At 46.6% G+C, this 27,521-nt stretch overlaps 3 protein-coding genes across 4 annotated transcripts; 1 reads left to right on the forward strand and 2 right to left on the reverse strand.

Annotated features, from left to right (window-relative positions):
- The first annotated feature begins 11,442 nt into the window (after positions 1 to 11,442).
- LOC125514824 (STOREKEEPER protein) lies at positions 11,443 to 14,102 on the forward strand. The gene is made up of 2 exons (XM_048680191.2): positions 11,443 to 12,555; positions 13,745 to 14,102. Exon 1 carries the CDS (start codon positions 11,636 to 11,638, stop codon positions 12,548 to 12,550), a length of 915 nt encoding a protein of 304 aa, XP_048536148.2. The 5' UTR covers positions 11,443 to 11,635; the 3' UTR covers positions 12,551 to 12,555; positions 13,745 to 14,102.
- A 259-nt stretch (positions 14,103 to 14,361) lies between these two features.
- On the reverse strand, positions 14,362 to 17,352 carry LOC125514822 (ethylene receptor 4-like). 2 transcript variants are annotated; one of them, XR_015608794.1, is made up of 2 exons: positions 14,712 to 17,352; positions 14,362 to 14,624 (listed from the first exon to the last, which is right to left on the reverse strand). XR_015608794.1 is itself a non-coding variant. In XM_048680189.2 (2 exons), the coding sequence occupies exons 1-2, from the start codon at positions 17,064 to 17,066 to the stop codon at positions 14,802 to 14,804; spliced, it is 2,187 nt and encodes a 728-aa protein (XP_048536146.1). In that variant the 5' UTR covers positions 17,067 to 17,352; the 3' UTR covers positions 14,362 to 14,801. The 2 variants fall into 2 exon arrangements, 1 of the variants encoding a protein (XP_048536146.1); XM_048680189.2 differs by having other exon boundaries at positions 14,362 to 15,287; positions 15,366 to 17,352.
- A 151-nt stretch (positions 17,353 to 17,503) lies between these two features.
- On the reverse strand, positions 17,504 to 23,756 carry PPA6 (pyrophosphorylase 6). Its single transcript, XM_048680190.2, has 5 exons — positions 23,259 to 23,756; positions 19,673 to 19,773; positions 19,395 to 19,576; positions 17,886 to 17,984; positions 17,504 to 17,789 (listed from the first exon to the last, which is right to left on the reverse strand). Exons 1-5 carry the CDS (start codon positions 23,645 to 23,647, stop codon positions 17,697 to 17,699), a joined length of 864 nt encoding a protein of 287 aa, XP_048536147.1. The 5' UTR covers positions 23,648 to 23,756; the 3' UTR covers positions 17,504 to 17,696.
- Positions 23,757 to 27,521: the final 3,765 nt, after the last annotated feature.

Here is a 27,521-nt window from a genome sequence, read left to right on the forward strand (position 1 = left end):
ATGCTCGAATAGCTCATGTATCAACCAGTGCTGTCTGTATCTTCCATGCTAGCCGGGTTATTCTCAGGAGGAGTGGACTCCGCTCCTCACTCACGAGAACATGGCTGGTCACCGGGATGCCCAGTCCCATGCTTTATGCAAATCAAATCAAAATAACTGCAAACAAAACTCCCCCAGGATTGTTGTTAGTTGGAGGCACTCATTGTTTCGAGCAAGCCATGGATTGATGCTTATTGGTGGAGGGGGAGTATAAACTTTACCATTCTGTTTGGGAACCGCCTATAATGTGTGTAGCATGGAAGATATCGAGATCTCTCGGTTGTTATGTTGACAATGAAAGTATACCGCTCAAAATATTATTCATATCTATTTCAAAACTGAGCTCTGGCACCTCTACAAATCCCTGCTTCCCTCTGCGAAGGGCCTATCCATTTACTTTTATGTTGAGTCATCATCCTCTTATTAAAAAGCACTAGTTGGAGAGCACCTTTGTCATTTGCATTCAGTACTGTTAGTTTACATTGAGTATGACTTGACTGGATCTCTTTTACCATGAATTACAATGTCTAGTCAGTCCTTGATCTTTAAAGGTGCTCTGCATTTATGTTTTGCGGTCTCAGAAAGGGCTAGCGAGATACCATCTTGTTATATCATATCATGATTGTTTTGAGAAAGTGTTGTCATCCGAGATTTATTATTATTGCTCGCTAGTTAATTATGCCATTGATATGAGTAAACATGAGACCTAAGTGTTATTGTGAATATGGTTAGTTCATAATCTTTGCTGAAAACTTGAATGCTGGCTTTACATATTTACAACAGGAAGAGCAAACAGAGTTTGTCAAAGTTTTTCGTTATCACTTTCAGTTTATCAACTGAATTGCTTGAGGACAAGCAAAGGTTTAAGCTTCGGGGAGTTGATACGTCTCCGTCGTATCTACTTTTCCAAACACTTTTGCCCTTGTTTTGGACTCTAACTTGCATGATTTGAATGGAACTAACCCGGACTGACGCTGTTTTCAGCAGAATTGCCATGGTGTTATTTTTGTGCAGAAATAAAAGTTCTCGGAATGACCTGAAAATCAACGGAGAATTATTTTGGAATATATAAAAAATACTGGAAGAAGAATCCACGTCAGGGGGGACTCCACCTGTCCACGAGGGTGGGGGCGCGCCTGCCCCCCCTGGGCGCGCCCCCTGCCTCGTGGGCCCCCTGACGCTCCACCGACCTCAACCTTGACTCCATATATTCACTTTCGGGGAGAAAAAATCAGAGAGAAGGATTCATCATGTTTTACGACACGGAGCCGCCGCCAAGCCCTAAACTCTCTCGGGAGGGCTGATCTGGAGTCAGTTCGGGGCTCCGGAGAGGGGAATCCGTCGCCATCGTCATCACCCACCTTCCTCCATCACCAATTTCATGATGCTCACCACCATGCGTGAGTAATTCCATCATAGGCTTACTAGACAGTGATGGGCTGGATGAGATTTATCATGTAATCAAGTTAGTTTTGTTAGGGTTAGATCCCTAGTATCCACTATGTTCTGAGATTGATGTTGCTATGACTTTACTATGCTTAATGCTTGTCACTATGGACCGAGTGCCATGATTTCAGATCTGAACCTATTATGTTTTCATCAATATATGAGACTTCTTGATCCTATGTTGCAAGTCTATATTCACCTACTATGTGTTATGATCCGGCAACCCCGAAGTGACAATAATCGGGACCACTCCCGGTGATGACCGTAGTTTGAGGAGTTCATGTATCCAGTATGTGTTAATGCTTTGGTCTGGTACTCTATTAAAAGGAGGCCTTAATATCCCTTAGTTTCCACTAGGACCCCGCTGCCACGGGACGGTAGGAGAAAAGATGTCATGCAAGTTCTTTCCATAAGCACGTATGACTATATTCGGAATACATGCCTACATTACATTGATGAATTGGAGCTAGTTCTGTGTCACCCTATGTTATAACTGTTGCATGAATAATCGCATCCGACATAATTCTCCATCACTGATCCATTGCCTACGAGCTTTTCCATATATTGTTCTTCGCTTATTTACTTTTCCGCTTCTACTGTTACAATCACTATAAAACTCAAAAATATTACTTTTGCTACTATTACTTTTGCCACCGTTACCACTACTATCATATTACTCTACTACTAAATACCTTGCTGCAAATATTAAGTTTCCAGGTGTGGTTGAATTGACAACTCAGCTGCTAATACTTGAGAATATTCTTTGGCTCCCCTTGTGTCGAATCAATAAATTTGGGTTGAATATTCTACCCTCGAAAATTGTTGCGATCCCCTATACTTGTGGGTTATCACACCCTTCCCCTCGCGCAGCCCCTCCCCCTCTCCTACACCTCCTCCTCCTCCATAGCGCTTGGCGAAGCCCTGCCGGAGAACCACGAGCTCCATCACCACCACGCCGCCGTGCTGTCGGAGTTCTCCCTCGACTTCTCCTCTCCCCTTGCTGGATCAAGAAGGAGGAGACGTCCCCGGGCTGTACGTGTGTTGAACGCGGAGGCGCCGTTGTTCGGCGCTTAGATCGGAATAGACCGCGATCTGAATCGCTACGTGTACGACTCCACCAACCGCGTTCTTGTAACGCTTCCGCTTAGCGATCTTCAAGGGTATGAAGATGCACTCCCTCTCTCTCGTTGCTAGTATCTCCTAGATTGATCTTGGTGACACGTAGGAAAATTTTGAATTATTGCTACATTCCCCAACAGAAACTCTCTGTAGCAACATCATATTGTTACGTCTCCAACGTATCTGTAATTTATAAAGTATTCATGCCGTTATTTTATCAATCTTGGATGTTTTACAATCATTTTATAGCAACTTTATATCACTTTTTGGGACTAACCTATTGACCCAATGCCTGGTGCCAGTTGCTGTTTTTGCTTGTTTTTTACATCGCATGAAATCAATATCAAACGGAGTCCAAACACCGCGAAACTTTTTGGAGATTTTTTATGGACCAGAAGACCCAGGATGGGCCAGAGCAGCACCTGGGGGGTGCCCCGAGGGGGGCACAACCCACCAGGGCGCGCCTAGGGGCCCAGGCACGCCCAGGTGAGTTGTGCCCACCTCGGTGGCCTCCCACACCCCCTCTTTACCCTAAAAATTCCTAAAAATTCCAAAACCCTCGGGAGTTTACCTAGATCAGAAGTTCCACCGCCGCAAGGCTATGTAGCCACCGAAAACCAATCTAGACCTGTTCCTGGCACCCTGCCGGAGGGGGAAATCATCTCCGGTGGCCATCTTCATCATCCCGGCGGCCAGCATGATGAGGAGGGAGTAGTCCACCCTCGGGGATGATGGTTTGTACCAGTAGCTATGTGTTTAATCTCTCTCTCTCTCTCTCTCTTGTGTTCTTGAGATGTCACGATCTTGATGTATCACGGGCTTTGTTAATATAGTCGGATCATATGGTGTTTTCCCCTCTCTATCTTGTTGTGATGAATTGAGTTTTTCCCTTTGAGATTACGTTCTTATCGGATTGAATACTTTTATGGATTTGATAACACTTTATGTATGTCTTGCATATGAATACTCGTGCTAACAATGGGGTATCATATTGATTCACTTGATATATGTTTTGGCACTCAATTGCGGATTCCCGAGGTGACATTGGGGTAATCTCTGCATAGGGGTTGATGCATGTTCTTGTCTTTGTTTCTCTGATAGAAATCTTGGGGCACTCTTTGAGGTTCTTTATGTTGGATTGAATATTATGAATCTGAATTTGCTTTGGTGTTATTTTAGTACGAACTCTTGGTTAGATCGATCGGAAAGAATAGCTTCGTGTTATTTTAGCACGAACTCTAGGATCGATTGATTAGAAAGAATAGCTTTGAGGTGGTTTCGTACCCTACAAACAATTTAGTCTTATGTTCTTCGCTAGATAGGAACTTTGGAGTGATTCTTCGTTGCACGTTGAGGGACGTTCGGACACACCATTACGCTGTGGTGTTCCGTGTGGCGTGAGTTGCGAAACTATTCCGCATTGTTTCAAATGAAGAACAAACTCATAACTCAAATATTCTCCTCCACGATCAGATCGTAGAAACTTTATCTTCTTGTTACGATGATTTTCAAATTCACTCTGAAATTCTTTGAACTTTTCAAATGTTTCAGACTTATGTTTCATTAAGTAGATATACCCATATCCGCTTAAATCATCTGTGAAGGTGAGAAAATAACGATATCCGCCACGAGCCTCAACATTCATCGGACCACATACATCTGTATGTATGATCTCCAACAAATCTGTTGCTCTCTCCATAGTACCGGAGAACCGCGTTTTAGTCATCTTGGCCATGAGGCACGGCTCGCAAGTACCAAGTGATTCATAATCAAGTGGTTCCAACAGTCCATCAGTATGGTGTTTCGTCATGCGTTTTACACCGATATGACCTAAACAACAATGCCACAAATAAGTTGCACTATCAATATCAGCTCTGCATCTTTTGGCTTCAATATTATGAATATGTGTATCACTACTATCGAGATTCAACAAAAATAGACCACTCTTCAAGGGTGCATAACCATAAAAGATATTACTCATATAAATAGAACAACCATTATTCTCTGGTTTAAATGAATAACCGTCTCGCATCAAACAAGATCCAGATATAATGTTCATGCTCAACGCTGGCACCAAATAACAATTATTTAGGTCTAATACTAATCCCGAAGGTAGATGTAGAGGTAGCGTGCCGACCGCGATCACATCGACTTTGGAACCATTTCCCACGCGCATCGTCACCTCGTCCTTAGCCAATCTTCGCTTAATCTGTAGCCCCTGTTTCGAGTTGCAAATATTAGCAACAGAACCAATATCAAATACCCAGGTGCTACTGCGAGCATTAGTAAGGTACACATCAATAACATGTATATCACATATACCTTTGTTCACCTTGCCATCCTTCTTACCCGCCAAATACTTGGGGCAGTTCTGCTTCCAGTGACCAGTCTGCTTGCAGTAGAAGCACTCAGTCTCGGGCTTAGGTCCAGACTTGGGTTTCTTCTCCTGAGCAGCAACTTGCTTGCTGTTCTTTTTGAAGTTCCCCTTCTTCTTCCCTTTGCCCTTTTTCTTGAAACTGATGGTCTTATTGACCATCAATACTTGATGCTCCTTCTTGATTTCTACCTCCGCTGCCTTTAGCATTGCGAAGAGCTCGGGAATTGTCTTATCCATCCCTCGCATATTATAGTTCATCACGAAGCTCTTGTAGCTTGGTGGTAGTGATTGGAGAATTCTGTCAATGACGCTATCATCCGGAAGATTAACTCCCAGCTGAATCAAGTGATTGCAGTACCTAGACATCTTGAGTATATGCTCGCTGACAGAACTATTCTCCTCCATCTTGCAACTGTAGAACTTATTGGAGACTTCATATCTCTCAATCCGGGCATTTTCTTGAAATATTAACTTCAACTACTGGAACATCTCATATGCTCCATGACGTTCAAAACATCGTTGAAGTCCCGGTTCTAAGCCGTAAAGCATGGCACATTGAACTATTAAGTAGTCATCAGCTTTGCTCCGCCAGACGTTCTTAACGTCGTCAGTTGCATCAGCAGAAGGCCTGGCACTCAGCGGTGCTTCCAGGACGTAATTCTTCTGAGCAGCAATGAGGATAATCCTCAAGTTACGGACCTAGTCCGTGTAATTGCTACCATCATCTTTCAACTTTGCTTTCTCAAAGAACGCATTAAAATTCAATGGAACAACAGCACGGGCCATCTATCTACAATCAACATAGACAAGCAAGATACTATCAGGTACTAAGTTCATGATAAATTTAAGTTTAATTAATCATATTACTTAAGAACTCCCACTTAGATAGACATCCCTCTAATCCTCTAAGTGATCACGTGATCCATATCAACTAAACCATGTCCGATCATCATGTGAGATGGAGTAGTTTCAACAGTGAACATCACTATGTTGATCATATCTACTATATGATTCACGCTCGACCTTTCGGTCTCCGTGTTCCGAGGCCATATCTGTTATATGCTAGGCTCGTCACGTTTAACCTGAGTATTCCGTGTGTGCAACTGTTTTGCACCCATTGTATTTGAACGTAGAGCCTATCACACCCAATCATCACGTGGTGTCTCAGCACAAAAAACTTTCGCAACGGTGCATACTCAGGGAGAACACTTTATACTTTGATAATTTAGTGAGGGATCATCTTATAATGCTACTGTCAATCAAAGCAAGATAATATGCATAAAAGATAAACATCACATGCAATCAATATAAGTGATATGATATGCCCATCATCATCTTGTGCTTGTGATCTCCATCTCCGAAGCACCGTCATGATCACCATCGTCACCGGCGCGACACCTTGATCTCCATCGTAGCATCGTTGTCGTCTTGCCAATATTATGCTTCTACGATTATCGATACCGCTTAGTGATAAAGTAAAGCATTACAGGGCGATTGCATTGCATACAATAAAGCGACAACCATATGGCTCCTGCCAGTTGCCGATAACTTGGTTACAAAACATGATCATCTCATACAATAAAATTTTAGCATCATGCCTTGACCATATCACATCACAACATGCCCTGCAAAAACAAGTTAGACGTCCTCTACTTTGTTGTTGCAAATTTTACGTGGCTGCTACGGGCTTAGCAAGAACCGTTCTTACCTACTCATCAAAACCACAACGATAGTTTGTCAAGTTGGTGTTGTTTTAACCTTCGCAAGGACCGGGCGTAGCCACACTCGGTTCAACTAAAGTTGGAGAAATTGACACCCGCCAGCCACCTCTGTGCAAAGCACGTCGGTAGAACCGGTCTCGCGTAAGCGTACGCGTAATGTCGGCCCGGGCCGCTTCATCCAACAATACCGCCGAACCAAAGTATGACATGCTGGTAAGCAGTTTGACTTATATCGCCCACAACTCACTTGTGTTCTACTCGCGCATATGACATCTACGCATAAAACCTGGCTCGGATGCCACTGTTAGGGAACGTAGTAATTTCAAAAAATTTCCTACGCACACGCAAGATCATGGTGATGCATAGCAACGAGAGGGGAGAGTGTTGTCCACGTACCCTTGTAGACCGAAAGCGGAAGCGTTATCACAACGCGGTTGATGTAGTCATACATCTTCACGATCCAACCGATCAAGTACCGAACATACGACACCTCTGAGTTCAGCACACGTTCAACCCGATGACGTCCCTCGAACTCCGATCCAGCCGAGTGTTGAGGGAGAGTTTCGTCAGCACGACGGTGTGGTGACGATGATGATGTTCTACCGACCCACTAAGGCCCACTAAGGCCCATTAACCTCCCAGGGGGTTCCGGTAACCTCCCGATACTCCGGTAAAATCCCAATTTCACCCGGAACACTTCCGATATCCAAACATAGGCTTACAATATATCAATCTTCATGTCTCGACCATTTCGAGACTCCTCGTCATGTCCGTGATCACATCCGGGACTCCGAACAACCTTAGGTACATCAAAACATATAAACTCATAATATTACTATCATCGAAACGTTAAGCGTGCGGACCCTATAGGTTCGAGAACTATGTAGACATGACCGAGACACGTCTGCGGTCAATAACCAATAGCGGAACCTGGATGCTCATATTGGTTCCCACATATTCTACGAAGATCTTTTATCGGTCAGACTGCATAACAACATACGTTGTTCCCTTTGTCATCGGTATGTTACTTGCCCGAGATTCGATCGTCGGTATCTCAATACCTAGTTTCAATCTCGTTACCGGCAAGTCTCTTTACTCATTTCGTAATACATCATCCTGCAACTAACTCATTAGTTGCAATGCTTGCAAGGCTTAAGTGATGTGCATTACCGAGAGGGCCCAGAGATACCTCTCCGACAATCGGAGTGACAAATCCTAATCTCGAAATACGCCAACCCAACAAGTACCTTCGGAGACACCTCTAGAGCACCTTTATAATCACCCAGTTATGTTGTGACGTTTGGTAGCACACAAAGTGTTCCTCCGGTAAACGAGAGTTGCATAATCTCATAGTCATAGGAACATGTATAAGTCATGAAGAAAGCAATAGCAACATACTAAACGATCATGTGCTAAGCTAACAGAATGGGTCAAGTCAATCACATCATTCTCCTAATGATGTGATCTCATTAATCAAATGACAACTCTTTGTCTATGGTTAGGAAACTTAACCATCTCTGATCAACGAGCTAGTCAAGTAGAGGCATACTAGTGACATACTGTTTGTCTATGTATTCACACATGTATTATGTTTCCGGTTAATACAATTCTACCATGAATAATGAACATTTATCATGATATAAGGAAATAAATAATAACTTTATTATTGCCTCTAGGGCATATTTCCTTCACCAGGTGCTTCTCCGGCCCATTGGGTGTCTTCTGGTCCATAAAAAACCCACAAAAAGTTTCACTGCATTTGGACTCTGTTTGATATTGATTTTCTGCGATGTAAAAAAACAAGCAAAAAACAGCAACCGGCACTTGGCACTATGTCAATAGGTTAGTCCCAAAAAATAATATAAAATGACTGTAAAACATCCAAGAATGATAATATAACAACACGGAACAATAAAAAAAATATAGATACGTTGGAGACGTATCACCGGCACACAAGCTAGCCTTCAAAATGGACAAGTTTTTGGGTCCAGAAACAAAGCCAGCGACCGGCACATGAGCCAGCCTTCAAAATGACAAGTTTTTGGCATCAGCAACAAAGCCAGCGGCCGGCACAGCAACCAACCTACAAAATGGACAACCATAGTTCTTCAAACAAAGCTTGTAGCTCGTAGCTCGTGAGCTTAATGAACGCTCGATAGTTTGGCTCGTTAAACTCGTGGCTCGCTTCTTAATGAACATAACAGATCATCGATTTCAGCTCGTTAAGCTTAACAAGCTTAACAAACAAGCTAACAAGTTTCACGAGTAGCCCGTTAATCTCGTTAGTAGCAACACACCACATATTTTTTATCTTATGTGACAAAGTTTTCGTAGCACCTCAGCCTATCTATTCAATCTAATCTACATAGAGGGCAACAAACTAGTGCATTTCCTTTTGTAGTCACCATCCTCCTTCTTAAAAATCACACCTACCCACTCATCCTATAGATCGTAACACATCAAAATCTGCTAACGAGCACTCGTGAGCGCTCATGAGCTTAACGAGTATCAAACGAGCCAAGCCGACCAGGGTTTTCCGCTTGTTAATCTTAACGAGCTTAACGAGTCGAGCCTTAACGAGCACGTGCTTAACGAGCACAAGCTTAATGAGCCGAGCAACTCGTTAATCCACCCCCTCACTTCCTTTTGGCTCATCATGTTCTTCAAAGTTCCTTGCAAAGCTATGGAAGACGCACCACGCTTCTCGTCGGCCTTTGAGCTTGTCTTCACCCTCGGCCTCTTGAGCAATTCTCCCTCCTCGGCCATGGCAGCCTTCGCTCCTTTCTTCTTACGAGCGGCATATTGGCCATTGAACTTGGGGCAGTCTTTGATCAGAGACCAATAATGTGTGAGAGTAAACGACTTATTCTTGTGCCAGGCCTTGAAGGCCTCCAAAGATTGGAATGCCTACACAATCAAAGATGAGGCCAAATGCATCAAACATAAATGGCATGCCAACATGAATGGACACTTGATGAAAAAGCAAGAGGTTCATACCAAGTCACCAAGGCTCAGGCCGCTCATGGGACGGGCTTGAACGCTCTCAAGCGCGGCACAATACTTGTTGCACTCTTGTTGGATGAACCCCGTTTCTTTTGGGTTGGGTTGATGCCGTGGGTGCTCACAAATTGGTAGGGGGCAAACTTCCTTCGTTCATGAAAGTTCTTGTGAACTATTGTCCAAAAGACAGATCCTTTTTGCTCGGCACCTTTCATGGGATCTTGGCCTATCTCCATCCAACTTTTGCAAATCAAAGTGTCCTCATCTAGGGTGTACGATCCCGTGCGAATGCTTTGCCTCCTCTTTTGTGCCTCGGGCCTTTGGGTGAGCGCTCATCGATAAACACCAATGGCTCGGTCGAAATGTCGATCTTTTCTTCCTCATCTTCATAATACAAGCCATCATCTTCATGCCAAGAGTTGCCATGGTCGTCCTCATCTTCATCATGGCCGGCGAATTGAGTGTCTTCATAGTGGCCGCAGCCGTCCTGGCTGTGGGTGGCGTCAGGATCAAAAGCTTGGGCGTGGTCGTCGACGTGGAAGGCCTCACCACGGCCCTCGAAGATGAAGTTCTCCATGAACGCGTACTCAGGGTCGTCGGCCGTGGGCGTCGACATTGGCATTTTGTCGAACAGCCTGTGGGCGCCGGCCATGTTCGCCGAAGGGAACGACCGGGGCTGCTTCCTTTGCGCCCCGTCGGATGGTTGGCCAGCGCCGTTGTACCTCGGTGTGACGTTGAGGTCGATGACGCGCGCAGGCGTGGCCGGAGCGACCATGCTGCAGACCGGCGAGGTGGAGAACCGTGTCTACCCATGGCCGTGAAGCGGCGGCACATGATACGTCTCGGGCATGATGGACGAGCTCGGGGAAAGGTGCTGCCGAGGACGATCGGCCGACGAGCCTTTGCTGGCTGCGGCCATGGCAGCGACCGAGAGGATGGCCGGCGGGGGTCGACACAACCCTAACATGAGGAGGGCGTGCGCCTTGGCAATGATGGACTCCTTGTCATCGATGTCCGCCTGGTGCTGCGCGGCATGCAGCGCGGTGGCGTAGCCCGCGGCGACCTTCTTCTCCTTATCCTTTGCCCGCCGGCTCCTCCTCTTGGCCGATTCGGCATCAAGCTTGGCTATCTCCGCCAGGTGAGCTCCGACCGCGACTTCGTGGTACCCTTCTTCTTCGCCGCGGGGCGCGCGGCCGCGGTCGGGTCACCGGGATTCTTCGGGTCGTCGGCCATGATGGCGCAGGAGAGTTTTGGGCAAAACGGAGGGAAAGTGTGGGCGGTCGTGTCCACGACAGGCGGGCCAGGGGAGGACAAGGGCGCGCGTCCCGCCCGTCCGCGCGCTGTCCATTCGGCCGCAAACACGACCCAAAATTGGGTCAGGAATGGATCGAAAGCGAACCAAAAAGGGACAACGGTCTGTTTGCTCTCGCGCGTTGGACGGTCTGTTTTATCTGTTTACCCTTTATCCCTAAACGGACGCGGACTGGTCATTTAGGATCGTGGGGTGGAGTTGCCCTCACGAACCAGGAAAGGTGACCGATCCTATGCTTGCACCAGTCGACCGACCGACGCCAAACGTTGACAATTTTCAAATCACACTGCGTGATAGTTTTGTCATAAGTCAAATCTAGAAAGGTCTGAGCAAGTTTACACAAAGTGCATCAGCATCCGCGGCATATACGACAGCAAATGCTTTCCGCGGTGTGTCAGGCAGGAAATTTTCTCCAAAACCAAACCGACGCTCACGTTCTGCTGCCTGTCGCTCTGCCTCTGGTCACCCACCCCAGCCCGGCCTCCAGAGCGCCCAACTCGATAACCTCACGAGCCCACGACGCGCACGCCCGTCGCACCAGCACCCGCACGCCGCACGCACCAGCCCCCGCACCCGCGCCCCCGCCCACGCTATCCAAGCCAGCGGCCGGCCCCGAGCGCCATGGAGGCCGACGCGGCGACCCCGTCCCCCCCGGGGTCGAGGAAGCGCTCGTCCCGCCCCAGGCCGCGCCCGGACGACGGCCGCCCCGAGCCCTACCCTAGCCCGCGCGGCTCCCCCTCCCGCAGGAGCGAGCGCACGCGCCGGCCCCGCGCGCCCCCGGACTCCGACGCGGTGACCGCGCCCGCCGACCGCAGGGCCCGCGCGCCCTCGCCCGCCCTCCGCAGGCCCGTCCGCGCCTTCCAGGAGGCCGCCGCGCTGGCCGCGCTGGCCGCCAGCACGCCCGCCGCGTCCTCCTCCGGCGCCAGATCCTACGGCGTGGTCTGGAGCGACGCCGACGAGGTGGCCCTCCTCAACGCGGCGGCCGCCTTCCGCGTGCGCCACGGCCGCGTCCCGGGCCTCCCGGACATGGGCGCGCTCTTCGACGCCATCCGGGGTTCCATCTCCCCGCACATCGACCAGCCCAAGGTGTACTACAAGCTGAAGCGGCTCAAGAGCAAGTTCGACCACGCGGTGCCGTCCGCGGTCGTCAGCCGCCACGAGCAGCGCCTGCGCGACCTCTGCAAGAAGGTCTGGGGCGCCAACTTCGGCCTGCCCGCCGAAAAGGACGCCGCGCCGGAGGAAGAGGAGGACGACGAGGAGGAGGAGCGGGGGCGCGGCAACGTCCCGGACGCGGCAGCCATGCTCCCGGTGGCCACCGAGGTGCTCGATGCGTACTGGAAGACGGACGGCCCGGCGCTGTCCGGGGTGTCCCTGGAGAAGGGGCTGTCAAAGCTAGCAACGGAAGACGCGAGATGGATCGAAGCCAAGTGGAGGCGGCAGCTGGATGCAGAAGTGCACTCGCAGATTAAGCGGCACGATCTGGCCAAGGAGGTCTACGGCCTGCTCCTTGACGCCATTAAGGGCCTCGGCCCCTAGCTCTGGTATGACTGTCAACCCCGCCAATGTTGCATCTGGTCTTCAGAAAACAACTTAGTATGCTATTTGCTTCACCAGTTTAACTTCTTGCTGGGTAATCAGCTTACAGTTGCTATGCATTCTGTTATTTAGTGTTTGTTAGGGTCAATTACAGTAGATTTGCTTTGTAAAATTGCTTGGAAATTGAGTTAGAATATTTTGTGCATTCTTGTTATGTAGTGTCTGGCTATTACTACAATATTTTGTCATAAATGGTAACCCTCTTGTGTGGTAGTATGACTTCGTTCCACAAAATTAGCTCATCAACTGTTCCATCCCGTCAGCTAGAAGATACTGTTAAATTCTGCAATTATGCTCTTCAGTGCTAACGAAGTAACATCTTGTTTTGAAAAACTGCGAAAGATCAGAACTCAAGCGTGCTAAAATAGCTTGGTTTCAGTTTGTTTACACGACTAAGCCCAGATAATTGCATAACTTGGATCTCAGATTTAATTATTTATTCTCTACATCAGACTTGATGATGTCAGTTCTAAATTGCCAGCAACTCCTCAGTTCTTTGTTTTCCTCTACTGTAACCCTTAATTCGATATATCCTTGGAGATCCGATTCTCAAATACAAATGCATCCTACTTCAGCCATCTATTCAACACATTACTTGTAACTGATAAGCCAGGCATAGTTACTGATACAGCCAAGGCAGGAACAGTTTTGTTATAACTGTGCTTCTTCTATGCAATAATACGGTACGATCTATGCAATCTATGTCCCTACCCCACTTGAAATCTCTCAATGTGCTTCTTCTATGCAATGATACTGAGATGCTGTCTGGACTTCTTGGTCTATGCATAATAATGACAGAATCTTCTATCTATACATGGGTAATGTTGGTTTCATATTCCTTAGAGCACCTGTATTATCTAGACGCCATAGTAGACATCTTGTCCCTACCCCACTTGAAATCTCTCCTGAATATCTACATTGCAAAGTCGATACTTCTAGGAATTCTATTTGTTTTGTGACCGGCTGCAGGTTTGCAGTAAAGTTTATAGTAACATCCCAGTGATCTTTCTTGCATTGTCTTACCTGCTGAGCACTCAGCACCACTTGAATTTACTGTCTCTTGTTAAGATATTTTGCGTGAGATATCCTCTTCCCTTGTTTGCATCCACTCATGTTATCCAAACACTCCTGCAGGTACAAGTTGATGAGGTGCGCCGAGCCAGCTAGATCTGTATTCAGTTGCTGAGTTACAAGACCTTATCAAGTAATGATCAGCGCCGACATGCTGTAGCTGTACAATCTGCATGTCTCTGTCTGCTGCGTCTAGTTACTGTCACTTTGCTTTAGGTTCATATAGGTGCTAGTTTTGCTCTTCCTTTAGATTTAGACCATGAAAATGATTCAGATGCTCAGCCGATTTGTAAACTGTTTTGTAACGTCTGTGTCTGCGATGTTAGGGCTGCATTTTTCAACTGTAAGAATCCAGCATCTTTTGGTTTTCATTGCTTGATGGTGTGGTGAAAATAATTTGCTTAACGTGCGTTACTGAGTACCCAGTTCCACGATCTGCCATTAAACAGTTGACTATTTTTCATATGCCATTGATGTTCAGAAGTTAGGCATTCCATGCGTCCATGCCAAATGCATTTTCATATTTTTGTTCTGTTGATGACCAGAAAAGAGGCAGAGAACAATATTGTGCAGATTGCGACTTGTTGCTGTGCTGTTTTGCACGACACTGATCGCAAGTTGCAGTGAGTTTCGCAAGCATCTTCAGTGAGGAAGCCAGATGATGGTACGATCGTGCAAGCAGCAGCAATAGCCAATAAGTAGCAATACAACAGTTACAGAGGACAATACAAGACATTATATACATGCATACAACATTATCAGTTGGAGATTCTGCTGGTTCATCTGCTCCCCTGCTCCTTGTTATTTGTCCCAGGACTCATGCGCTTGGGATATGATGCTGCTATCTTGGTGACTGGTGAGTGTCTGCTGCCCCTCCCTTTTTTTCGGGTTTAGTCTGCGCCCCTTTCATTTTCTTTCGCATTACATTGCATGTTTTATTCTTCTGAAATGAATTTGCGCAAATTACGCGCAAAGTCATTGATATGAAACTATATATCAAATGATCAAATACTTGTTTTTGCCAATTTACCTCTTGTTCATCTCAGAGGCTTGTGGATCAGCTCCCTGTCTTGTGATGGAAACACAAAATGCATTATGCATGAGATGACTAATTTCATCATCAGTTCCGAAGGACTCTGTGGAGCTGAGCTCCCAGCGCCGTCAGTGTAAGGGGTTTCTGGATCAGGCCGTTTATCCCCGAGTGTCGGCACATCTCACGGATGTTGTCGTCGACGGTCACGGCGAGAGCAGCAACTATAAGGAGCCAGCGCCTGTTCTTGAGCCCCCTGATCTGGAGTGCCACCTCAAATGCATCCATGTCAAGGTCCAGGAGGAGGAGCTGGAAGGAGGAGCCGGCGCTCCCCAGCAAGGCCAGGCAATGGGCGCCTGACGACACCGATATGACCTGGCAGCCGAGCTGCTCGAGGAGCTTCTGGGTCACCGCCCGGCTCATGCCGTCGCCATCTGCGAGCAGGATCCTCAGGCCGTTGAAGTGAGGGATGGACGACGACGTTCTTCGGCACACGCGTGATTGCTGCAGCTGGAAGTGCAGGATGAGGGTGATGCTTTCGCCATCCGATGCCGACCACATGGTACCGTTCATCATCTGAACAAATGAGGTGAAGGATGAATTAACAACCGGTAGCTGCAAAATTTCCTTCTGGTATACCAAGTGAATACCAACCTGCACAATCTTCTTGCACATGTTGATCTGAGAGCTGGCCGGGCTGCTGGGTGGCTGGCTGCATCCAGTTGATCTTTCCATGGCAACCTGAAACTCAACGCATATGCTACAACCTGCAGACAGATTTGGGCACACCGGGATGCAATCCTTTTGGTCCGCACTGCAGCTCTTGATGGAGAATGAGAGACGCCCTGCTCCATCGCGCCGCTGACCGAGCACATCACCCGCCATTTGCAGCAGGAGATGGAAGACCCTCGTCTCGTCTCCAACGACCCACTCAGGCAAGGCGTTCTCCAGCTGGTACGAGAAACCAGCCCCGCCGCAGCTGGCCAGGCACCCGGCGACGCTCATGGCCTCCCTCATCAAGGAGCGCAGGTCGAACGGCATGCGGTTCACTGTCAACGTCTCCGTGTCGACGTCGTTCATCAGTGCCAGCGACAGGGTGCTCGTCCTGGCAATGGCGTCGGCCACGAGCCTCTGCTCGGGGCGCATGTCCTCCGCCTGCCGCACCATGGAGAGCAGGCCGATGATGGAGTACATCGGCCTTCGCATGCCGTCGCACATGGCGCTCTGGATGCTGTTGATGCCCTCGGTCGCCATCATCGCGTCCTGCTTGGCGTGCAGCAAGGCCCTGTTCTGCTCGGCAAGCCTGTCGCTCATGGCCTGCCACTCCTCTAGGACCGCCGCGTGAGAGAGCGCCACGGCGACCTGGTCGGCGATAACCTGCACAACCTCCAGGTCATGGCCGCTCCACTCTCTGGAACCGGAGCCTGATGCCTTGCTGCGAAGAGCCAACACCAGTATGGCATATGAGCTCGCCACCGGTGTCTTTCCTCCGTCGAAGTTGGAGACCTCGAGCATGGGGATCCGTATGGCAGCCACGGCACCCGGCGGCTGGAGCTCGCCGCTGCTCGCCGTCGCGAGCTCCGAGCCTGGCCTGAGCACCTTGGCGGCCTCGCTTGCCATTACGTCGATCACGTCCGGGTCACCCGGGGAGATGGGAGCCTGCGAGCCGAGCACGACGCGGACGGGGCCCTTGCCCCTGAGGCTGAGCTGGTGCACCAGGTGGAGGTCGTCGCCGGCGTCGCGGCCGGGCATCCAGACGGCGCAGCTGTGGAGCTCGAGGGCGTCGGCGAGGTGGAGCATGGTGGTGTGGAGGATGGAGTGCGCGTCGAGCGGGGAGCTGCGGATGCGGTGGGTGAGCATGCGGACGACGCGGGAGGTGGCCTCGACGCGGCGGCGGATGAGGCCGAGGTCGCGGTCGAGCTGGCGCGCCTTGGCCCGCAGGAACGCCTCCCGGAGCTTGGCGCGGATGAGGCGCGGGATGAGCGCGACGAGGGAGACGGCGGTGGCGAAGGAGACGAGCGCGGCGAGGAGCTTGGCGGCGGTGGAGGCGAGGAGGAGGCCCGAGGAGTGCGGGTGGGCGAGGGAGAAGACGGCAAGCAGGTGGGTGGCGCCGCCGAGCACGGCGAAGGCGGCCAGCTGCAGCAGCAGCCACTTGAGCGGCGCGAGGTCGGCGCAGGAGGCGAAGTAGAGCAGCTCCAGCGGGATGGAGAGGTAGGAGGCCGCGATGAGGAAGTCGCTCACCCGCTGGCACTGCAGCATCGCCTGCACCGCGCCGTCGTCCCGCCCGTCGCACGCGCCGCCGCAGTAGTACCGCTGCACCGCCCCCGCCCCCGCCGCCGCGAAGTGCCGCGCCATTGCTGCCTCGGTCGGTTCTTCCCTCCGGTGGCTGGTCGAGCTAGCTGGTCTGAGCGGTCAAGGCTAATGCATGCAGTAGTATATGCATGCGCGCAATGATTTGGTCGGAGAAGATGCCGACGTGGAGAGAGAGACGCGGCGGTGGCGGTTTGATTCCGGTGCGGTGGCGAGCCGGGGAGAGGACAGGTGTGTGCCCAACGCTGACATGCCCCATGCATCGGGCGCCACCCTGACTAGCCGACAGCCCAGCCCAGCCCAGGCCTTGCAACAGAGGAGGAAGAACTGGGCAAATGAATCTTCTCATTTCTTCGTAGCCACGCACCCTCCTCCCCGCCAGCCCGACTTTCCGGATTTCCAGGCAGATAGATGACCCATTTTCGGCGCAGCCGCGTAAGAACTCGACAAAACAACATTCAGCCTTGTTCCTTGCGAGAAACTTGCTCGGAAATCATTTTATTCGCTCCACAACCAGGTTATTCATTTTTATTCCTGTTTTAACAGGCACACGGAATGTTCTGCAGATGAAGAAGCGTGTTCGTAGGTACACGTCACAAAAGAGCAGCACGCTTAGGAGGGAGTAGTATGTCACTGAAAGAATGTGTTGTTGGCTTCTCATGGGCCTGTAAAAGGCTAGGCTAGCGAGAGCTCTCCCGCCGGGATTTTCCTCTTCACCAATTTCTCCCATGACTCGTTGGTTTCTTCTATCACCTTCAGGGCATATTCCTGGTTGCGGCAAACAAGGACATAGATATATATTGCATAAATATCTTCTGCGTTTCAAGAGGGTAAACCAAGAAGCTGAGCTAAGATCGGGCTTACCTTGCTTGTGGGCTTGTTGCCGAGGCCGAATCTGTTGGCGGGCTTTCCGTCTGGTATCTTGTAGTCTCTGAACCAGTCCCTGATTGCAGTCAATGTTCCCTGAATAGGTGCCACAATTAGGTTTCAAATCAATGCCCTCAGTGGAACTGATCTGAACTTGGTACAGTACCTCCCTTCCGGTTTATAGGGCTCAATTCAAAAATCTCATCAACCAAGGTAAATGATGAACGGTGGAATAATTTTTGTAATTTGCAAAAGTACTGAATTAATGCGCTCGTTTTCCTCAAAAAATGTGTTTACCAATGCACTAATTGCGATGCATGGAAAATAAATGATCAAGAACTTCCACATGCATTGGTCAATTTTCTCTTAATCCTTGCATGCAATGATTTAATGCACCTCGAAATATGAACATGTGATGAGGAGCAATCAAACTGAAACTTATAAAACGGAAAAACTAAAATTTTAAGATAAACTATCTCCCTTCCGGTTTACAGGGCTCATCTCAAAATTTCAGTTTTTCCATTTTATAAGTCTCATTTTTATTACTTCCCATCACATGATCACATTTCAAGGTGCATTAAATCTCTGCATGCAAGAATTGTGATAAAACTCGCCAATGCATGCAAAGCTTCTTGGTCATTTATTGGCCACACATGTATGCATTGGTAAACACAATTTTTTGAGGAAAACAAGTGCATTAATTGAGTATTTTTGCAAACTACAAAAATTATTCCACCACTCACCATCTACCTTGGTTGGTGAGATTTTTGAATTGAGCCCTATAAACCGGAAGGGAGGGAGTAGATTGCTAGAGTTCAGTAATTATACCAGGAGTTCAGTAATTATACATGCACTTGTGGTCAGAAAAGCATGTGGTAGATTGCTACTCCCTCCTTTCCGGTTTATAGGGCTTATCTCAACATTTTTGTTTTTTCAATTTATAGGGCTCATCTCCATCTCATTTTTAGTTTCCGAGACACATTAAATCTTTGCATGTAAGAATTAAAAAGGAACACATCAATGCATGTAATGTTTCTACTTATCTAGTGGCCAAGCATGCATGCACTGCAATTAATCCAATCTAATGCATGAGTTTAATTGGGGTAGTTTTGTAAAGTACGAGATACATTCCTCCACTCACAAAATGCCTTGATTGATGAGATTTCAGATTTGAGCCTTATAAACCGGAAAAGAGGGAGTACAGTTCAGTAATTATACCAGGAGTACTCTATGTGTTTCCTTTTCAATGCCATGAATGCAACCAAAATATTTTTGACATTGATATCTGGATTATATTGGTTAGGGAAAATGAGTACAAGGAAACATCCAGACGTAGGTGCAACTGAGTTGCTCCCAACTACTTAGCTGTGATCAATACTAGAAACAGAAAACGGCGCTCATATGATATGTGTGCATATCCTACTTTACGTAAGGGTATATAGGCACCAGATACCAAAGGAGAACAAGGACAAACACTAAACGTAAGGACAAGGACATCAATCATACCGGAAAATGCTCCTCGACATCATCTACATCATTCACAAGAGATGCTTTGGGATCATCCAGAGAGATGGCCACAATTTTCCAGTCAAGCTCTCCCTCGTCGATCATTGCTAAAGCTGCCAATGGTTTCACCCTAAGAACATCCCCAATATTGGCCCGTCTTTCACCAATCTCGACAACATCAACTGAGAAAGAAGTTCAAGGGAAATATTTATTACAGTGGATAGAGCTAATATAAAAAACATGCTCATAGAAGATAGTAAAACAGAGAAGTTAACTACCAGGATCATTGTCTCCAAGTGCTCCTTCAACATCAGCATTTGCAGCTGTCGGGTCCTCCCATGTCTGGGGAAGTAACCCGTAGTTCCAGTTGATGTTGTACCTAATATAACAGATGATATCAGGAATAGCCACACACAGTTATCAACAGGGGCATTAGTTGCATAAACTCATTATCTCAATTGCCTTGCCAGCAAGCAGGGGAATTTCTCACTTGAAGCTTGTGTCAAATAAAACCTCAACAAGAAAATAAGTACTTCAATAAGGGGCAGTTTGGTTTGCACATCTAAGATTAGGCAAGTTTGACCAACTTAGGTGGGTGTTTGGTTCAAGCCACGCCTTAGGCAAGCCATACTAGGGCCCCGCATGACATACACACAAAAATGTGGCAAGATTGCCTTAGGCTTGCCAATTTGTGGCTCTCATTTTGTTGAACTAACCTTAGGCAAGCTTGGCAAAAATGCGTGGCAAAGTGTGGCAATATAAGGCCTAGAACCAAACAGCCCCTAAATATGCACACTAACCCCTTTTCAACAGGAACCAAGATAAGGCATGAAAGAACAGCTTAAAATTTCTTTTGTCAAGAAAAACGACCAAGCACACTTAAATATTCAACAACACACTTCAACTTGAACCAGTACAACCTAGCTATGGTCAGTAAAGTTTTGGTGGCATTTAATCATAGAGATTTTTAAGAGCACTCTAGATTTGATTTTGTATAAATATGAACAGTGTATCCTCACGAGATCTGCTATTTTTTAGATGGGCATATGAAAAAAGGGAACCAAAGTAGACTTAAAAGTGATCCCACTGCCATACATAGGAGATTATAAAATCTTGAAGAAATCCCTAAAAGAGATAAGTCCATATTACAACCATGAACTCTGAAACCGCCTAAGATTCAATCCTGAAGGCCTGAACTATCAAAATCGGCTGGGAATCAACCCTCCCCTCTCCTCAAACTGGTTTTTGCTGAATGGGCCTGATTTTGATGCGTTAACCGACCAGTCAGCAGCCACATAAGCAAGCCCACTTAAAATATTTTTTGACCTAAAAATGGAAGTGCCCATAAAAAAATGAAAAATATCTATAAAATCAACACTAATATAGTGATCATTCTAGGAAAGGTTCACACATTTTTGCCAAAATGATTAAAAGTTACACTTAAATTACATTTTCGCCCCCTTTTATGGTCAAATTTTGACCAAAAATTGAAAACATTCTGTAAAATTAACACAAATATAGTGATCATTCTGGAAAAATTTCACGCATTTTTACCAAATTTAAAATACACTTAAATTACATTTTCAGCCCCTTTTTTGTTCAAATTTTGACCAAAGAAATGAAAGTCTCCATAAAAAATTGAGACCATTCTGCAAAATTAACACTAATATAGTGATAATTCTAGGAAAGTTTCACAAGTTTTTGGTAAACAGATTTAAAACTACATTTAAATTATATTTTCAGCCCCTTTTGGGGTCAAATGTTGCCCAAAAAAATGAAAATGTCCAGAAATAATTGAAAAACTTCAGTAAAATCAACGCTAATACAGTGATAATTCTGGCAAAGTTTCACACATTTTTGCCAAGCAGATATAAAAATGCAATTAAATAACATTTTCAGCCCCAAATTTTGACAAAAAGATGGGAGTGTTCGGATTTTTTTAAAATAATCTGATCAACACTAACATAGTGATCATTCTGGGAAAGTTTCAAACATTTGTTCCAAACAGAATTAGGAATGCCCTCAAATTTTGACCAAAAAAGGGGCTGAAAATGTAATTCAAGTGTATTTTTAAATCTATTTGGCAAAGAAGTGTGAAACTTTCACAGAATGATCACTATAGTAGTGTTCATTTTACACAACTTTTTCATTTTTTTTCCTGGACACTTCCATTTTCTGGTCAAAATTTAAGTTAAGCGGACTTGCTTACTGGGATGCTGACTGGCAGGTCAACGGATCAAAACCAGGTCTACTCAGCGAAAACCAGTTTGAGGAGAGGGGATGGTTGATTCCTAGCCGGTTTTCATAGTTAAGGGTTGAAGACGGTTTCAGAGTTCAGGGTTGAATCTTAGACAGATGGAAGAGTTCAAGGTTGTAATATGGACTTCTCTCTCCCTGAAATAAAACATATGGCGGCCTCTATAGCCTTTCTACATTGAAGTAAAGCTTCCTGACAGTGATTGATGCAAGACTACTAATCTCCTATTATTTCTCCACTATACCACAAAGGAAAGCACGAAAAGAACTACCACTCTGCCGGTTTTTCTTCCAAAGTTACCTTTTAAATAAAGGACAACAACAGAACCATCGGTTGGTGCAAGGTTTGCTAATATAAAAAACCTACAGTGACAATCAAAGATCATGTGTTTGTCTTCATATTGCCACTTACGGTTACGGACAATGACAATCTACAGTGAAAAGCAAATATCATGTATTTCTCTTCATATTGCCACTTACAGTTACGAACAATGACAAGCAAAGATCATGTGTTTGTCTTCATAAACACAAAATGACAATCAACAGTGACAATAAAAAGCTTAGTTATAGACATTCCACCACAACACTTTAGTTGGTACCACTAGAACACATATATGAACTATCAGTACAAGTGCAAGTGTTTCTCTTCATATTGTCACTTACAAATCTTTCAATCAAGGTTAAGTTGTCTGCCAGCAATTCCACAAAGGATCATCAAATTGCCAGAAAGTACACGAAATACATCTTCATATATGCCAATTTGCATAAAATTGTAACCCTTAAGGTTAGGCCAGACAACAGACATATTTACTCACCAATAATTCCATAGTCTCAGCCATAAAGGCGAAAAAGACTGTAAACATTTGACTGGAGACTACAACTACTCTCTTAATCCTACCACAAATTCGAGCCACCCATTACGGCAATTGAATTATACCAGCCAAACTCATGAGAAGGATGTAATCTCCAACTTAGTTCTCATGGCCACTAAATTTCTAAAAACCATAACCATAAACTTTGCTACTCCCTCAGATCCAAATTAATTGTCACATCTTCGGTACAACTTTAGTTCAAAGTTGTACTAGAGCTGCGACAATTAATTTGGATAGGAGGGAGTACTAAAATTGTAAAGGCGCCAATATTTTTTCACCAAATTCATATCATGGGGATGGTATCCTCCCTCTTTGTAACACACTGTTTTATCCTCTTAAGGCACTAGAACCAAAACCGAAATAGGAGTTCTGGTAGTGCAGCAGTAAGTCAACAACTGTTACTCATCTCTAATCTATTCCATTCTTCGTTCCTAAGATGGGAGTAATAAGCTTGGAAATTTGGTAAACTCATGGCATTCTCTTCTTGTCGATGAAACCTCTAGCCCACTACTTCTTTCCATTTAAAAGGGCCTCACAGCCCCCAATTTCATCAGAACAGCAATCAATTTGCCTCTAGACATCTGGCCTCTAGCCCTCTACTAAACAATCCCAATCATTTCGCTCGCTAATATAGGCCCAACTTAAATTTGTGTGACACGGAAGACGCAATATTTATCAGCAATAACGTAAATTACGGCATTTGGGGTCGAAATTTCCTTGGTTTCAGAGTCCTTACGGGTAGTAACGAAGGTTGCCCTTCTTGGTGTCCTGCTTGATGGGCGTGTAGGCCTCGTCGGTGGCGACCTCCATCTTGGCGCTGCTCTCCTTGGGGATCTCGACGATGAAGTGGAACGCCCCGTCCCCGGCGCGGAGCGGCACGTCGTGCCACGGGGACACCTTGCGGTCGGCGCCGTCGACGAGGAAGACGCGGTAGTCGAGCGTCTCGGGCTGGCCCTGGTCCTTGGGCTTGAGCTCGGTGGGCCTGAGGAGCGCGGTGGTGGTGAGCCCCGGGCGCTGGAAGCGCACCGCGGTGCGGGGGCGGCAGCTGCTGCGCCGGAGGGCGACGCCCGCCAGGCGCGTGAAGCGGGTCGCCGCGGTGGCCGACGCCGTGACCGCCGTCGCCATTCGGGGTGTACCTGGGGGGTCGCCGCCGGGGTAGGTGAGGAGCGGGTGGAGGTGGCGGCGGCGGCGGTCACTGCGGACTGGAAAGTGGAGCTGCGGATGACGAGGCGATGAAACTTTTTGCGGATTTTGCGTGGTGGCTACGGGCTGTGCTAGGTGGGCCCTATCCTGACAGATCTCGAGAATGTTTTCATGGGCCACGTGCAGGCCTTGTTCGTAGGGTACGCCTAGGCCCATTTGGATGCTGGGCTAAAAAATGGGCTCCCAGTGTGGTACGTGCTTCCATTCGTCGTCTTTCCTCAATTCCCCATCTGTATTGTGTTAAAAAAAACTCATCGGACTAAAAAAACAATCATTCTCCGTTTGGAACACCAGAAATTAGAAATGCACAAGAATGTTGTTGTTTGGATGGCACGTAGAAAAAACAGATGAATTGTGGACACAAAGAGAAAGAAAATGAAGTAAGATCTCATGTATGGTTTTCCTCCAAAATTTATATGGAATAGGCCATTCCATAGAAAAAAAATCAAAGAAATGTAGATTGACAATTTCTTTGTTCCAAATGTTACCACAGAAATATTTTCTATGTGAATCTTATCTTCTGAAATTTCTACGCTTGTCTTTTGTACCAAGCGGGGCCTTAGAATCTGAAGGAAAATAACTCATGTTATCGTCATCTTTTCACATGTATAGATAGAAAACACTAGTGCTGTAGTGCACATAGGTGTGCATACAATCACACATTACTTACTAATGAATAGAGTTGCGAAGTTTCAAGATCGACTAAATCACCATATGCGCCTCATTGTTGATAGTATATTATGACGATCTCACTCAGAGAACAATTTAGCATTACTTGGACACATGAGACGCCAAACAATGATTGTTTCTCACCTAGCCGCCTCTGGTTTTCCTTCTCCTTCCCCCACACAAGGTGGCTAGGGTTTCTCCCTCTTCTCCAGCAAGGCCGCTAGCTATTCCCCTCTGCCTCCAACTGCCATTTAGGCGTGAGGAGACGAATCGGTTCTTCATGTGATGTGTATTTTCAGTCCATGTAGGTTTTCGTTCATGTGTCTTGGCGGCGATGTTGAGGCGGCGACAACGCTGCAGAGATGTTGAGGTGGCAAAAACATCGTGAAGATGGAATAAGTCCCTATGGCCTCCTTTCCATCTCAAAAATGTTTTTTCCAATGTTAGTGGCGGGCTTGTCAGGGTGTGGTCTCATCCCGTGGATATGGGTAACCAGATATTTTGGGTGATGTGATGGTACCGACGATGGCGGTCAAAATGGTCAATCCCAATGTTGGATCTAGGTGAGTGTGAAGGTGGAACGAGAAAGCCTCCTCTCTTTTGTAATGCCTCATATGTGTGTTCTTTTTCCTCCCCATTGGTGGTTCTGTGACAAATCTCCAACAACTTATTCTCGGTATGCGTTGTTGACCCACATTCTTTTAGCGTGTAATTTTCCATGCCTCTCGCGGCATGTTTCTATTGCGATTCCTCTAGCACATGGTGGTGTGTGTTGTTGATAGATATTCCAGTGTGATTTTTACAACTGCTCCTTACTATAGTTTTCTGCGATGATGAGGTCGGTGACGTTTGCTAATAAAATGGAGTTGAAAGACTTTGAAGACTATGATGTATTTTCTTATTTCTTGTTTGGGTCTTTCCGTGGGTGTTTGTTCTGAAAAAAAAGAACAATGAATGGTTATCGTATTGTGGTCTACTCATGAAAAACAAAAGGCAAATAGTGGAAATTGCTATTGGAGCTCGGTCTTTTTCTTGTGGGTATTGGAGCTCGGCCTTTATGAAGTCTTTTTTTCTGAAAGATTCAAAAGGTGAGTTTTTTGTTTTAAAATTTTCAGCAAAATACACGTGTACATATGGATGCATTCTGCATGTTTGTAAAGTTTCATGATGAAATAAATTTTGCACAAAAATCACAAAATATCTTTTTCAGCACTTGTTCGAACTTAAATAAGAGTTTTTATATATATAACAAATAGCAGGTTATTTCTGCCTACAAGGTCATGATCGATTCTTCTTGCTGGTGGGCAAATGCCACATCATGGATGCCATGTCACGCAAAAACACCTTCTCCAATCTTCTTTGGGGTTGCAACTTAACCCGTATCGAAAGTTGAAGGTTGTGCAGTAAGCTTAAGTTCAGGGTTGAACCTCAAACCATATGGTAAATTCAGGGTTGAAAAGTGCAGCACCTTCTCTGAACTTAAAGAACAAACAGTCAAAATCAGCAAGAACAAAGCCTTTTGCAGCACGAGGATACTTCATCAGAACATGTTCTTATCAGAACAAGCGTACGGTGTAATTTTTATCAGCAAGAACAAAGCATTTTTCATGACGAGTAGACTTCAGAGCAGGTCCTTATTCAGAACAAACGGTCATAATCAGCAAGAACAAAACGTTGTGCAGCACGAGGAAGACTCGAGAGCAGGTCCTTATTTAGAACAAAAGGTTCTAACATCACTAGAACAAAAGGTCATGAATCAGCAAAGAACAAAATGTTGTGCAGCACGAGGATACTTGAGAACATGTGCTTGATCCTGAAGACGGCATCTGAATCAGGAACCACAGAGGCAGGTAGCACAGAATCGTGGTGACAAGGGAACGGGTCGAGAACTGACGGTGCGTGGTGGCGTCTCCAAGTAGAAAGGTCAAAATATGAAACATGTGCATGCAGCGATCACTATTCAGTTGAGTTGGGCATCGATTCTTTGCGAGCGAGTGAATCAGGAATCAGTTCGGTGGCGGTGTGTCCGGCTGCGTCGGTCTGCATGCCAGGTTCAGTTTCCATTTGCAGGAACATACTCGATGACTCCGTTCAGGAGAGGCAGAGGGAATTTATGCTTGGCCACGAACGCTGTGGAAAGGATTTTCCTTTTTGAGGGAAATGCTGCCGAAAGGATGTTTGGCGAGGTGCATTAACGTCCGTGTGGGTTGGCTCAGCAGCAGGGGAGGAACCAAGCAAGCACCACGTTTGTCTGTAAAAAAAAGGGGCAATACTTAGCTAAGTACATTTTGGTTGTATTTAAGGTCGGGGTCGAAGTCACGCACCGATGAATGTAAAATGCCTACGGAAATGCTGAAAATCCGACGTCAGGTTTGACATGGAAAATCAAATGTTTTTCATGGCAATTTATGTTGCTGTAAGAATGGTAAATTTAGTTTGCAAGCATGGCAATTTCTTAGCAAAAGTATGAAGTGAAGTGAATTTGTCATGCTCGCCAACCAAACTTATCATCCTCAACAAACATAATTTGCCATAAAAAACATTTGATTTGACATGTCTAAAGATTTGAAGTTCCTTGCATATTTGGTACCAAAGTCTAATGCGCGGGGGGGGGGGGGGGGGGGGGGGGGGGGCACAATTGACTTCCTATCATTTCCTTCCCTAACCCTAGGCGGATAGGACAAACTCTTCCCTCCAGTCTTCATCGGCGAACCTGTGAATTCGACTCCACTTCGCCTGCCACTCCTACTGCTGGGGTGAGGAGGGGAATCCCGATGCCTTTGCTTCGGTTGGTAGTTTATGTTAGGTTTTGTTAGTCCTTGCAGTTGGGGCGCTCAGGCGAATGGTGACGCTTCTTCTTCAAATTTTTCTTCTGGGCTCCAATCCTCCTCTAGTTTGTCTGGCTGAACGTAGTCGACGGAGCTCCAATGTAGATTCCTGTCGTCTCCTTGAGACGGTGAGGTTAGGGTTTCTCGCCATGTAAGGGTTCAAGGGCGACAATTGCGGCTTCATGTCTCCATGGCGTTGGTCCTTAGGGGCCTGTGCATGAAGACTTCTCGGCTGTCATCGATAAGGTCAAGCTGGGTTCGTTAGGGGAGTGGCGACAGCGGTGCGTCGGCGGCTTATT

The sequence above is a fragment of the Triticum urartu genome, chromosome 6A (genome assembly GCF_056163025.1).
Source record: "Triticum urartu cultivar PI428250 chromosome 6A, HENAU_Tu73, whole genome shotgun sequence".
NCBI lineage: Eukaryota > Viridiplantae > Streptophyta > Magnoliopsida > Poales > Poaceae > Triticum > Triticum urartu.